The sequence below is a fragment of the Lactuca serriola genome, chromosome 9, assembly GCF_051521515.1.
Source record: "Lactuca serriola cultivar US96UC23 chromosome 9, Lser_US96UC23_V15, whole genome shotgun sequence".
Taxonomy (NCBI): Eukaryota; Viridiplantae; Streptophyta; class Magnoliopsida; order Asterales; family Asteraceae; genus Lactuca; species Lactuca serriola.
Window position 1 is genome coordinate 62,536,465 of NC_136416.1, and position 13,752 is coordinate 62,550,216.

Below are 13,752 nucleotides of genomic sequence, written 5' to 3' on the forward strand. Positions count from 1 at the left end.
TCATTAGAATCCATTCCGAGAATAGAAATATTTTCTGCCAAAAATCTCAGGACTGTAAATAGAATTCTGAACCAAATTGGTTCATTAGTTGAATTTCAATTAGAGAAAAGCCAATTTCTCTCTCACGGATCTTCGGGTTTTCATCCCAGATTGTGAGTCTACTTTCCTAGATGTGTTTTAATACTTGTTATATGCTAAATAACATTGTTTACATGTCTAAAATGCAAGATCCGGGAGTTTACCGCCCAAGAACGTTCTTGGGGAGTAAACTCCAAAATCAAGCCTAAAGGCCATCTAGTCCCATTTCCTTGTTAGGCAACTAGTTAAGGACCTTATGTATGAACATTAGGGGCTAGAAATCATTCAAGAACATGTAGTTTTAGGAGTTTACGGCCAGGGAACATCTCTTGGGCCGTAAACTCCAAGTGTAGGCACAAATGAGCGCCTAATGCTCCCTTAGCCTTAAAACAAAAACCTAGAAGCCTTAAACTCATGCTTATTACTAACAAAGCCATTAGAAATCATTTCTAGAAGGGAGTTTACGGCCAAGAAGCTCCTTAGGCCGTAAACTCCAAGTTTAAGTGCCAAAATCCTTTCAAACACTTCCTAAGGATTGGACTCTATTTTAGGCAAACACCTTAATGTGTTTAGGACCTAAGAAACATAAGAAAAGCACAAGTATTGAAGAGTTTACGGCCAAGAGTGGTTCTTGGGCCGTAAACTCCCATAAAGGGGTCAAAGGACACCCTAGACACTTCCTTAGGCCATGAGACAATTTGGGCATGTACCTAGATGAGTTATGGACTAGCTAAAACATTTAGAACCTCATGTGTGAGGGAGTTTACGGACCAAAAGGTTCCAAGGCCGTAAACTCCATAAAATGGTACCATTTAGTGCCATAAAAAACTATGTCAGAAACATGGCAAGGCCGGAAGGTTCTATAGCTGAGGGTTATGTTGCGAAAGAAGCTTTATCATTTTGTTCGATGTATCTTCGAGATGTAAAGAATCAATTCAATCGTCCGAAAAGAAATGAAGATGCTTTCATTGAAAAAGACAAAGTTTTGGATGTTTGAGTCTAAATGTCGACCGACCAGCACAACTCAAATCAAAACTCTTAATTTAACGAAAATGAGTAACATGGAATGGTTTGTACTGAATAGTTGTGAAGAAGTCACACAGTATATCAAGTAACTAATATTATCTCTAACTTTCATCCTTAATTTTTTTTTTTATCTTTTTAAATCTATATCTTTTCGTCATCAACATAGGAAATTCAAATCTGAACATCTCCAAAGTGATGAAAAAAGAGAATTTCGTAATTGGTTTCGTGAAAAGGTAATATAAATTAATAAACAAATTTGGTTCATTGTTCTAATGAATACATAATACATATTACTTTATAATTGCTAGGTTCATCAAATGAGCATAGGAAACTCTCCAGAATTCCCCAAAGAGTTGTCGGCTCTTGCAATGGGTCCGCAAATGAATGCTTATTCTTACACCGCATGCATAGTCAACAATGTTAGGTTTATGGTACTTAGTCGTGACGCACAATGCACAACACAAAACTCTGGGGTTTTAGCGGTGGGTGAGAAATGCGAGAAATATTATTGCCAGTTAGAAGAGATTATAGAGTTGAGGTATACACATGATTATTCAAGTGTACTATTTCATTGCAAGTGGTTTCATACTCGAACAAGAGTTATTTCTAGTGATAATTTCACCAGTATTGACACACAACGCGAAGCATACAAAGATGATCAACTCATATATGCTTCATATGCCAAACAAGTGTTCTACATCAGTGAGTTTTGTCGCCGCTAATTATCTTTTTCCTTATAGTGTTACGTCTACTTCTCATAGAATTCATGCTTTGGATACCTTTAAACATCTTAGTGTTAGTGATTAGATGTCTAAGGGTTGGGAGACGATTACTCCGAGACGTAATAACTCTGGTGGTTTTCCCAGTGGTGGACCCTCATAGGGGCCAGGGGAGGCCATGCCCCCCCCCCCCCTTTTGGTTGTCCTAATTTATGTATATACACAATCAAGTTGAAAAAAATAACTAGAATTGCCTCTTTCCCCATGGTTTCCAGTTCATTAGGAAAATGTTAACTAAATTTTCAGAAGATAATAAGAAAATCAAAAGAATCCTTGTTTTTTAGGAATTTATAAAATAAGGAAACTTAATATCTATTAAAATCTATAAAAACCCCAAAAACTAATCAAATTTACAACAATTTAACCTAGGTTTAAGCTTAAGAAATTAAACTGACAAAGTGAACAAAGAATCCAAAATTTATTCCGGCCATCGAAAAGCTACTTCTCAAAACTCACCGGAGAATGCCGCCTGTTAAGACTTAAGATCGTTGCTGTCTTGTACTCTTTTCCGGTCGCCGCCACATTTGTACCGTACGCTCTCTCACCTCCTTGCTAGTCTTCGGATCCAAGACTGTTGAAATTTAACCTCTGTCGACCGCCGTTCGCTTGAGTGTTCAGCCGACTGCTGCTTCCATAAGGTTTTTCTTCTTCTTCGTGACTTCGTTGCTCCCCATTTGCTTAAATAGTTTTATGTTTATCTGTCTTTGCGTTTCTCTATATATTTATTTATTGCTTTTACTTGGTCAAAAAGTGGAAATTAAATAAAGTATGAATAAATTGAATAAAATATGAGTGCTACTGTGATTACAACATATACACACTAACGTCTTACAATAATATTTCTATTCATTTATATTGATTACTTTATTTGCTGCATTGGAAGAAGATATACATACATAATATTTATCATATATGTTATATTTGTATATGTAATTATCTGTATTTATTAAAGGAAGATATACATATATAATATGTATCATACATTGATATATTTATTTATCTATATTTGTTGTTAACGATGACATATATTTGTGTATTTATATTTCTTGTTATGCTATGATCATATATTCATATGAAACTAATTAAATTTATATGCATTTTATATTATTTTTTGAAAATAAAAAACTTTATTTGTTTACTTGCTATTTTATATTGCTATTTATTAATTGTTAGTAAATTTGATTGTGTAGTTTATATGAATATGAAAAAACAATCTACTATTGATGGATTTTTCAAAAGAAAACACTCAAGTTCTACTCAAGATTCCGAAAACCCACCGGAGATTGTTTTGGATGAAGATTCCCCTACGCCCAATGTTCCAATTACTGAGAATCGCTTAAAAATGATGCTGAAAATAATGAAATTGATCTTAGTACACTAGAACGAGATCCTGGTTTGCGTAAACAAATTTATGATTATCCAGTAAATCAACAAGATACTATTATACGAGCATATATTAATCATGGTCCCTTTCAACAAATATGAAACGATCGAGGAAGTAAAAGAGAGAGAAATGTCAAAATGTGTTTTCATTATTATGAACTAATGGTTACAGACCATGGCCTATATATATACATAAAAAGATAGTCAACAATAAATTCAACAGATTAACTCTCTAACAGAATCTGTAACTAACACATACTTGACTAACAGCTAACTAACATCTTGACATCCCCCCTCAAGCGAAACAACAGGTAGGATGTGAAGCTTGGATCGAAGATGTTTGAATCTTGAAGCAGATAGTCCCTTTGTTAGAATGTTTGCAATTTGTGAAACAGTAGGAACATAACATATTCGTAAACTCTGAGACAACACCATATCCCGAACAAAATGGATATCTATCTCGATATGTTTTGATCTTTGATGAAAAACGGGATTAGCAGCAAGATATGTGGCTCCAAGATTATCACACCAAAGTATAGGCAGAGAAGAAACATACAATTTTAATTCTTGAATTAAAGACATAAGCCATCGGATTTCTGCAGCTGTATGAGCAAGAGCTCGATACTCGACCTCTATACTGGATCTAGCCATTGTATGTTGTTTCTTTGAGCTCCAACTAATAAGATTGGAACCAAGAAAAACACAAAAACCACTCGTGGACCTCCTATCATCTGAGCACCCAGCCCAATTTGCATCAGAGTAAGCATGTAATGACATGGATAATGTTTTTCGTATCACAAGACCATGATTAATAGTGCCTTGAAGATATCTTGATATTCGTTTGACCGCAATCCAATGTTTATCTATGGGTTGTTGAAGAAACTGAGATACCTTGCTCACAGCATATGCAATTTCTGGACGAGTGATCACAACATATTGTAAAGCACCAACAGTACTTCTATAAGTAAAGACATCATCCAAAGGTGTTCCATAAAATCGAGACACTTGTTGTCCAGAACAAACAGGAGAATCAAGAGGTTTATAGTGACTCATGCCAGTTCTTTGTAACAAGTCAAGAATATAACGTTGTTGTGAAAGAATAAGACCATCTTCACTAAAAGTCGCTTGAATTCCAAGAAAATAACTGAGTTGAACCATGTCTTTTAAGGCAAACTGAGAATTCAGTAGTTGTATCAATGTACTAACATGATCAGATGAGCTTCCAGTGACAATTATGTCATCAACATATATAAGCACATATGTAAGATGAGTGGAAGTATGACTCACAAAAATAGATATATCATATAGACATTGAACAAAACCAAGAGAAATCAAGACTGTGGATAACTTTGCAAACCACGCTCTTGGAGCTTGTTTCAAACCGTACAATGACTGTTGGACCCCAAATATCTGAATGTATAACCTCTAAAGGTACTTTGCTATATGATAATCTTGAAGAAAAAGACAACCGAGTTTGCTTGGCAATACTACAATCATTACATGGTTTATTATCACTGGACTTATTTAAAAAAGAAAGTTTTGAAAAAACATATGAAGATGGATGTCCAAGTCTAAAGTGCCAGAGTCTATCTGAAGAACCATCCAAAGCACTGTCAGCAACAAAGGAGTAAAGATTACTGTTGCTATGCGGAATGTGGTGGAGTATCCGACCTGCCTAATTCTTGATAGAAAAACCAATATATGAGAATTCAACAAGACAAGGATTGTCGTTTACAAGATCAGCAATTGACGGAAGATTTTTGGTCAACAATGGCACAAGAAAAACTCGAGATAGTTTTAATGTGCATTTAGGTAAGTTTAAAAAAGCATGACCAACATGAGAAATAGTTAGAGATTTACCATTTCCAAGGATTACTTTTCCAGAACCCTTGTAAGGAACATCTCCATGAACAAGATTGGCATTGGGAGTCATATGAGTAGTCGCTCCTGAATCTGGTATCCATGACTCAACCATTTGACAAGTATCTGAAAAGGAACAATCAGTTGATAAACCCATATTTACAGCAAGAATTTTATTTTCAAAATTTCCCGATTGTTGAACATAACTAGGCCAATATTGATTTGTTGAAGCCCATGTTGAAAAATGCTCAGGTCCAAATGCTGAGTAGCTAGTAACATTACCATGCTGAACAGAGTTGTTTGTGTGCTGATTATATGGATGTGGATTAAAACTAGGTTGATTTGGATCATAAGGTGGATGTTGTTGTGATGATGATATACCAACATTAGCATTCTCTCCCCAATTCCACCTTTCAGCACTACCGTGATTCAGTGGAGAATCTCCATAATTGGTGAATCCAACCATATTTCCAAAAAAATTACCATTAAAACCACCTCTACTTCCTCCATTAAAGTTTCCATAATTTCCTTTGTTAGACCTTCCTCTTCCACGAAAATTATTTCTTTCACCTCTTCTTCCTCCTCGATTTTGTGGAAACCCACTATAAGAAAGCATACACTTGCATCATGTCCAATTTTATGACAAATTTGATATATCACAGTTGATTTTTCAACATGAGGAGGTTGATTTGAAACCGTGACATTCATAGCACTAGGTCACTGAAGTTGACTTGAAACTAGTGCATTCATGGCATTAGGAGAATTAGAAGTTCTTTTGGATTGTCTAGCTATTCTTTGTTCATGTATGAGTAGTTTTGATCGTAATGTGGCAAAACAAGGTGGTGTATCATTGTTTTCAATCATCATAACAAAATTATCAAATGCAACATTAAGACCATGGAGACAATGAAGAACAAGATCTGATTCAGATACTAAATCGCCTACTAATTTGAGTTGCTCATGAAGAATTTTTATTTTATCACAATATGAGCTGATAGAAAGTTCACCTTGAGATATACTCTGTAACTCACTTCTCAATTGAGATTTCTTTGCCAAAGCTTGTTGTAAGTATGAAGTTTCAAGTAATTTCCAAATTTCTGTTGCGGTTTTAATTCCAATCACCATGGGAGCAACAGAGACATGAAGAGTGGTGTTAATACATGCTTGAACGTATCCATCCATCTTTTTCCATGTGATGAAATATGGTGAAGTAGATGCAGGTGGAGAAGTATCTAAATCGATGTATTTCTCTAGATCCATGGTTTGAAGTATAGTTTTGAATTGATGTCACCACACTAGATAATTCTCTCCATCCAATTGAGTAGAAACGAAATTCGTTATGTTTGAGACAGGAAATTGTGTGATATTTGTCGCCATTTCAAAAAAAATCACAACGATTCAAACCTAGAATTTGGGGATTTTGTTTGACCTAACCGAAGAAAGAAATCGATTGAGCTTTCAATCAATTTAGGGAAGAAAGAAAGGAGAAATAGAGATCTGAGCTCTGATACCATGAAACGATTGAGGAAGTAAAAGAGAGACAAATGTCAAAATGTGTTTTCATTATTATGAACTAATGATTACAGACCCTGACCAATATTTATACACAGAAAGATAGTCAACAATAAAGTCAACATATTAACTCTCTAACAGAATCTGTAACTAACACATACTTGACTAACAACTAACTAACATCTTGACAAAATACTTTCTGTATATCCAAAATCTTGTCCAGAAACTCATAAACGTAGTTTTCAAGATTCTTGGTTTAAGTTATATCCTTGGATTGAATATTCAGAGAGCTTAGATGCTGCGTTTTTTTCCATGTTTTCTATTCAATAAGCCTTCTGGAATGGGACACTACGACCAACGAGCATTTACTATAGATGGATTTCAGAACTGGAAGAAAGTTGGTGGAAAAAGTTGTGCCTTTTTGCATCACATAGGGACTGAGTGCACATCTTTTCACAATGTTGCACAAAAATCATGTGACGATTTGTTAAATGAGGCGCATGATATACAAAATGTCTTTGAGACATTTACAGAAGAATAGCGTAAAAATAATAGATTGGGATTGAAGGCTACTATTTATACAGTCCGTTTGTGTGCCTTTCAAGGAATTGCATATAGAGGTCACGATGAAGGATCAGATTCCATAAACAAAGAAAATTTTCATGAAATCCTGAAGGGAATTGGCTATTTTAACACAGAGATGAAAGAATTGTTCTATATCGCTCCTAAACATGCATTATATACATCACCGTCAATTCAAAAAGAGATTCTAAACTTTATATCAACTAGGGTGAGGAGGATGATTTGTGAGGAGATTAATGGTGGAGAATTTTGTTTAGTTGTTGATGAAGCACATGACCAGTCTAATAAAGAACAAATGTCAATTGTTTTGAGATTTTTAAAATAAAGATGGCTTTATTATGGAGCGTTTCTTTGGGCTTGTTCATGTACCCGACACTACATCACAAACTCTTAAAAATGCATTTTATTATGTATTATCACGTAATAATCTTGATCTTAAGTCAATCTCTGGTGAAGGGTATGATGGTGCAAGCAATATGTGAGGTCATTTCAAGGGTTTGCAAGCATTGATTTCAAATGACTGTCCATATGCGTATTATGTTCATTGTTTTGCCCATCGATTACAATTAGAATTAATGGCTGCTTCACAAGGAGTTGTTGCATTACAAAACTTTTTTACTCGATTGTCTTTTGTTATCAATGTTGTTGGTGCTTCCTCCAAACGGACCGACCAACTTAGAGACGCACAAGCTGAGGAAATTGCATATAAGATTTCTGTTGATGAATTAGAGACAGGTAGAGGTCTTAATCAAATTGGTACATTACAACGAGTTGGTGATACTCGATGGAGTTCTCACCTCAAATCAGTTTCGAGCTTAATCAAAATGTTTAGTCCAACTTTTGAGGTTTTACTTACAATTATTAAGGATGGCACTGGTCCAATCAAAGGCGACGCAGATTTAGCATATGAGTCTATTACTACATTTGAGTTCATTTTTGTTCTTCATCTCGAGCAAGAAATAATGGAGATCATTGATTTACTTTGTCAAGCTTTACAAAGACAATCTCAAGATATTTGTAATGCATTGAGGCTAGTTGCGTCCACCAAATTGTTATTGCAAAAAATGAAAGATGAAAGATGGGATTGTTTATTGTCTCTTGTTATGTCGTTTTGTCAAGAATGCAACATTGATATCCCTGATATGACTTATCCATACTTTACTAGAGGGCCCGGAGTGTGTAATGAGCTTAGTGATCATACACTAGAACATCATTACCGAGTGATATATTTTACGAAGCAATTAATTGTCAGTTAATGGAACTAAATCACCGATTCAGTGATAGATCAACAAAGTTGCTCCGACTTTCAACAACATTAGATCCTAAAAGTATTGATGAGCCTTTTCGATGTGGTGATGTAATTAAGTTAGTAGAGAAGTTTTATCCTGAAGATTTCAATGAACAAGAGAAAGTAGTTTTGAAAATGCAACTTCAACATTATGAGATTGATGTTGTTCAGCATGCGGCTTATAAACTACTGACATCTATGTCAGAATTGTGCCAATGGTTGATAAAGACTAGAAGAGTAGTGAACTTTCATCTTATTTATCGAGTAGCTAGTCTTATACTTACTCTTCCAGTTTCTACGGCTACAACGGAGAGATCATTTTCAGCAATGAACCTCATTAAAACAAGGTTACGTAACAAAATGGAAGACGAGTTTTTGAATGACTCATTGGTTTTGCACTTCGAGCGGGAACTTGCTGAAAAGATTAGTTTAGAGACGGTTATAGAAGACTTTAAAAAAGCAAAAGATCGTTGCGTTCCACTTTGATAAAGATATAACGATCTATTAGTTTTCTTGTTTACACTTTTGATATGTCATAATTTTGAAATAAACAAAACTTCTTTATATATTTCAATTATGAAGTTTTGATTCCGCCCCCTAGTTGTAGTGCTTGTGTTCCGCTCCCGGGTTTTCCATCGTCCCGTTGATAGCGTTTCGTCCACATAAATGGGCCTCCAAACTCCTGAAAGTTCAAAATTCATGACCATTTTAAGTTAGGCTTCTTTCCGCCTAGTTTGTTTTTCTACCATTTATCTATCAACACTTTGATAAGTAAGCAATATGCTCCACATCCAAAATTCTCCCTTGCTATTAAGATCATGAATGAACTTTTGCAAATAAAGTGATTTAGGAGATTGTAACCATTTAATACATTTTGGACGACTTCCACAACACTTACTAATTCCACTTTTTTTTCTTCTCTTCCAGCTATGTTCTCAGAATATACATGTTTTACCTTTTGATATAAACTGCTACCCAAATTACCCATTTGTAAGTTAATATATCGAAACTGTCACCTATAATTTCGGATATGGACTATGGTAGCAAACCTTTTTACATTACGAAAATATTTTTTTTTTGAATTTGCATGTAATATTCCTATATGACAAAGTAAATATGGCTCCGAATCGGTTACTAATTTCTAGCATTTTCATAAAAGAAAGTAGGGTCGATAAGTATTATACAAAAAAGGAGCTATATGTGTGAATTTGAGTTGAGAGAGCGAGGGTAAAACTTTGATAAAGACGATATGTCAAACCTCTCATTATACCAATAAGTTCTCTAACAACACATTATCACATAAAAAACTTTATCCACACGACAATTATATATCATTCACACAATCTTCACAAATAGCACAACACCCTTCATTCCTTCTACATCCATTTCATTCTTCTCTAATGTCGGGTAACTTACATGATGTATTTTGGGAATCATGAGTTGCATCTACTGGTACAAACATAGCACGTTGCTCGTACTGAGCCATGGAGTTAGGGCATAGCGAAAGAAAATCTGAGATGTCCAAGTGGTTGCAACCATTGGCACCGGGGTTCATCGACCCATCAAACCCTATGTGTGTCACATGTTTTACATCCGTTGGAAGGCCAATCTCCATCTCCATTTCCTGTTCCTCCATCTCCTCCTTGAACACTATCATAATTTACTTGAGTAAATACAATAACATGTACATTTTATACTATTATCTTCATTTCCGATTCCTCACAATGCAACTGTACGTTTTCTTTATTATGATGGGTAATATTTCAAACTTAACTAGTGTAACGATTCACACAAAAAAAAGGGTACTCTTTTTATATGAATTAGGCAAGATTTGAAAAGGAACAGTCGCAATTACGGAAGGCCCAAGTCAAACCAGCCTCAAGAGCCCATCATGTTGGGATAAATCGTGGAGAGTAATTAACAATATTTTAGGCATTCAAGGTTTTAAGCATTTTAACAAGTCATGACTTACCAAGGGACTGAGACAGATTTTTGATGGTTCTGGTAAGCCTGTGAAACCCAATGTATATATTTGGTATCGATGGTGTTGAGAACCTAGAACTAGATGAGCCCTTCATCATGTGGTCACTTGATGTGTCTTTTGAATTTTTGGGCACTTCCCTTGACCTACACACTAACATACACCAAAATTCAATCAATCCCATTAAAAGAAAAACAGTATTTTCACCTGGGTTTTGGTAAAATTTTCAAGATGATGTTTAAAGAAATGAATAATTTTTAATTGGTTATGTGAAAAATTTAAAGATTTAATACGAAAGATTATGTTTTTGATTAATAGAGAATATGTATGTGCATACCCATGTGAGCTGAGTTGATGTCTTCCTTTGGTCGTCTTCCATGTTGTACGCTAACAGATACACTGGAGGAAGAGACACACCCGGCGGTGAAAGGAAGAACCACAAGTCGTTCCATCCGATTTTTCATCTTAAAGAGGAATGAGAAGTTGATAAAGAAGTGTGGGGCGGCTTATATAGTGAAAGCAATGTGCATGCTTGGTATTTAAGATACAATGGTTAATCTCTAGATATTGTATCAAATAAGATACGAGATGTTAGATTTAGTTATTATTAGTGTTATCATATGCAAAGTCAATATCCCTTTTGAGTCCAACTTTGAAATTAAAGGACTGAGTTTGGTAGAGAGATTAAAGGGTCTTGCCAACTGAAGTAGTGCATGCAACCAAAAGTTAATGTTGATTTTTTAAGTTAAATGTAACTACTTTACAACCCCCCAACAAACTCCCACACCTCTTTAGACTTTTGATGGTAAAATGAACATTTGTATTTTGTAGCGAGATCATATTTAATTAATAATCAATTAGATTGTACCATATTATGTTTTAAGCAAAATATCATGTGTATTTTAGAATGAGATTAACATCTTCTTAATTCGATGACTTTTATATTCTTATTGACATTTATCAAGTATGTAAACTATATATATATATATATATATATATATATATATATATATATATATATATATATATATATATATATATATATATATATATATATATATATATATATATATATATATATATATATATATATATATATAAAAACTTTGAATAAAAGCTATGATTTAATGAATCTTTCCTTTTGAGGCACTTCCATTTCTATTAAAAGATAATAACCAAAAATGAAAAATGAAACACTTAAATTGGACGCCACAACCTCAACCAAAGAGTGTTTCACCAGCAACACATGGTGAATGATAGTGGATTTGAAAGTGTTTCCGAGTAGAAAAGAATAAAAGATGGTCCACGCAGTTACATTATCAATAATAATTTAAATTATATATTTAATACAGATCGATTTAACTACAATTGCTTTGGAGTAGACGTGAGTATGGTTTTAATGTGGTCCCGCTTCCCTATTAACCAAGAATTGGCTACTGACTTTAAAAGTAATTCTCTTACGTATAGTTTTCATTAAGTTCTTCGTAAATTGAGTAGCTAACACTACCACAAAACAGTCTTTTAGAGACGAAGCTTTTAGAGACCACATAAGTCGTCTCAAAAAGTATACCTTTAGGGACGAAAAGTCATCGCTAATAACTATTTTGAAATTTTTGAAAATTGTTTTTTTTTTCTGCGACGATAAGCCCTCGCAAATAGATAAGCGCGAAAGTTTTTGGGAACCGCTCTTTTTTCCTTGAACATTCAGCGACCATTTGTTGTCACTGAAAAACAAAATAAAAATAAAATTTTTAAATTTATTTTTTTGCGATGAAAATTTATCTGTGTCGGATAAGCGGGAAATATTTTTCATTGACCGCGTTTTTTTTTTCAAGATTTTAGTAAATCAATTTTTTTCCTCAGCAACATAAATTATCGACAAACCCTAGATTACTTTTTTCATCCCCTCGTTCTTCAGCCGTCTACTTCACTCCTCACGATCGTAAGGTTGTCCCTTTCTTTCTCGCCGATCTCCTCCCTGCTTTCATTCTATTGCTTGTCGGTGTCTCTCTGTTTCTCGTCGGCGACACTCACAGTCGCTACCCCCTTTTTTTCTAAATAGGGGGCATATTTATGGACGTCTCTCACATTCGGTGCCCCACCAGCCACCACCTCCGATGTCTTCAATTAAATGGATTACTTAGCAAATATTGTTTCCTGGCTAGCAAAGTTGATTTTGATATATGTTTCATTGAATATTTGGTCTATATTTATGAAATTGAACCCATATTATTTCAATTTTTGGAGGGACATGCTATTTGGGCATCATTTGAGAGGGTTGGAGAACAATTTGCATCTGAGTTGTGTATAATAATGCTTGCTGTGATAGACTAAAAAAGGTAGAAAATTGTATATGTTATTCCCTTTTGAAAGTTGTTATACTCTTTAAGATTATAAACAAGTCATAATTTAATTAATATCATGTTGATTATATTTATTATGTGAAAGTTGTATATAAACCACATCTTAAGTGTGTTTCTTATCTTATGTAGGACAGGGCTTCAATCTCAATTCATGTACTTATGCCTTATTTAGAACCTAGATCTTTAAGTTGGTAGTTTGTTATATTAACCATTAACTTTGTGAAATATCACCATTACAGGCAATCAATCAGGCATGCGTTTTACCATCTTCAAGTGTGTAAGGAGATACCTTGATTAAAACAATTTCACCTACTTTTATCATACTCTTTGACTGTTCCATTGGTTATTTACAAATCAGCTCTAAGACATTCTAGTTGACTAAAGCCATCCTATCTACATGTTAAAGCATGATAGTTTTTTTGCTTTTTGCAGCTATGAAGAGGTTATACGGGCCACAAAATGAAGCTTTAGATAGACGACCCGATACACAAAACAGGGAAAAAAATATCATGCTAGTGTCTCAATTCGAATGAAAACATCAAAAAAGAACAACAATATGTCGATGATGTTATGGGGTTTATGATAATGAAGACATGAATAAAGTATAGTTAGTTTGTCTATTAAACTTCATGATGTTCTTATTGTATTATCGGATTTATTGTTAAATTGGATGAAGATGTTGATTTAGTGTGTTATGTAGTTTGGAACTATGGATTCTCTCTTAATTTGATGTTTATCAATATTAATGAATTTTTTATAAATTAATAGAATTTCATTACAGTTTATGTATTATAGAAAAAACTAATTGTCTATGAAAGTAAATATATATATTTTTTAAATTATTAATCTTGTAGAGACAACTTTTAATCTCTAAAACTAATTAAATAAAAAAAGTATTAT

At 34.0% G+C, this 13,752-nt stretch overlaps 3 protein-coding genes and 1 long non-coding RNA gene across 5 annotated transcripts; 3 read left to right on the plus strand and 1 right to left on the minus strand.

Moving 5' to 3' along the window:
* The first annotated feature begins 7,795 nt into the window (after positions 1–7,795).
* On the plus strand, positions 7,796–8,476 carry LOC145075762 (uncharacterized). Its single transcript, XM_079021885.1, has one exon. It carries the CDS (start codon positions 7,796–7,798, stop codon positions 8,474–8,476), a length of 681 nt encoding a protein of 226 aa, XP_078878011.1.
* LOC145075763 (uncharacterized) lies at positions 8,476–8,994 on the plus strand. Its single transcript, XM_079021886.1, has one exon. It carries the CDS (start codon positions 8,476–8,478, stop codon positions 8,992–8,994), a length of 519 nt encoding a protein of 172 aa, XP_078878012.1.
* Positions 8,995–9,101: 107 nt separating this feature from the next.
* LOC145073869 (CRIB domain-containing protein RIC4-like) lies at positions 9,102–10,953 on the minus strand. Of its 2 annotated transcripts, XM_079020344.1 has the most exons (4): positions 10,827–10,953; positions 10,481–10,642; positions 9,925–10,158; positions 9,102–9,190 (listed from the first exon to the last, which is right to left on the minus strand). In XM_079020344.1, coding segments are annotated over exons 1-4 (525 nt in total). In that variant the 3' UTR covers positions 9,102–9,188. The 2 variants fall into 2 exon arrangements, with proteins under 2 accessions (XP_078876470.1, XP_078876469.1); XM_079020343.1 differs by lacking the exon at positions 9,102–9,190 and having other exon boundaries at positions 9,743–10,158.
* Positions 10,954–12,328: 1,375 nt separating this feature from the next.
* On the plus strand, positions 12,329–13,539 carry LOC145074053 (uncharacterized). Its single transcript, XR_013691668.1, has 2 exons — positions 12,329–12,828; positions 13,285–13,539. It is a non-coding gene; the product is annotated as an uncharacterized LOC145074053 (long non-coding RNA).
* The last annotated feature ends 213 nt before the right edge of the window (positions 13,540–13,752 follow it).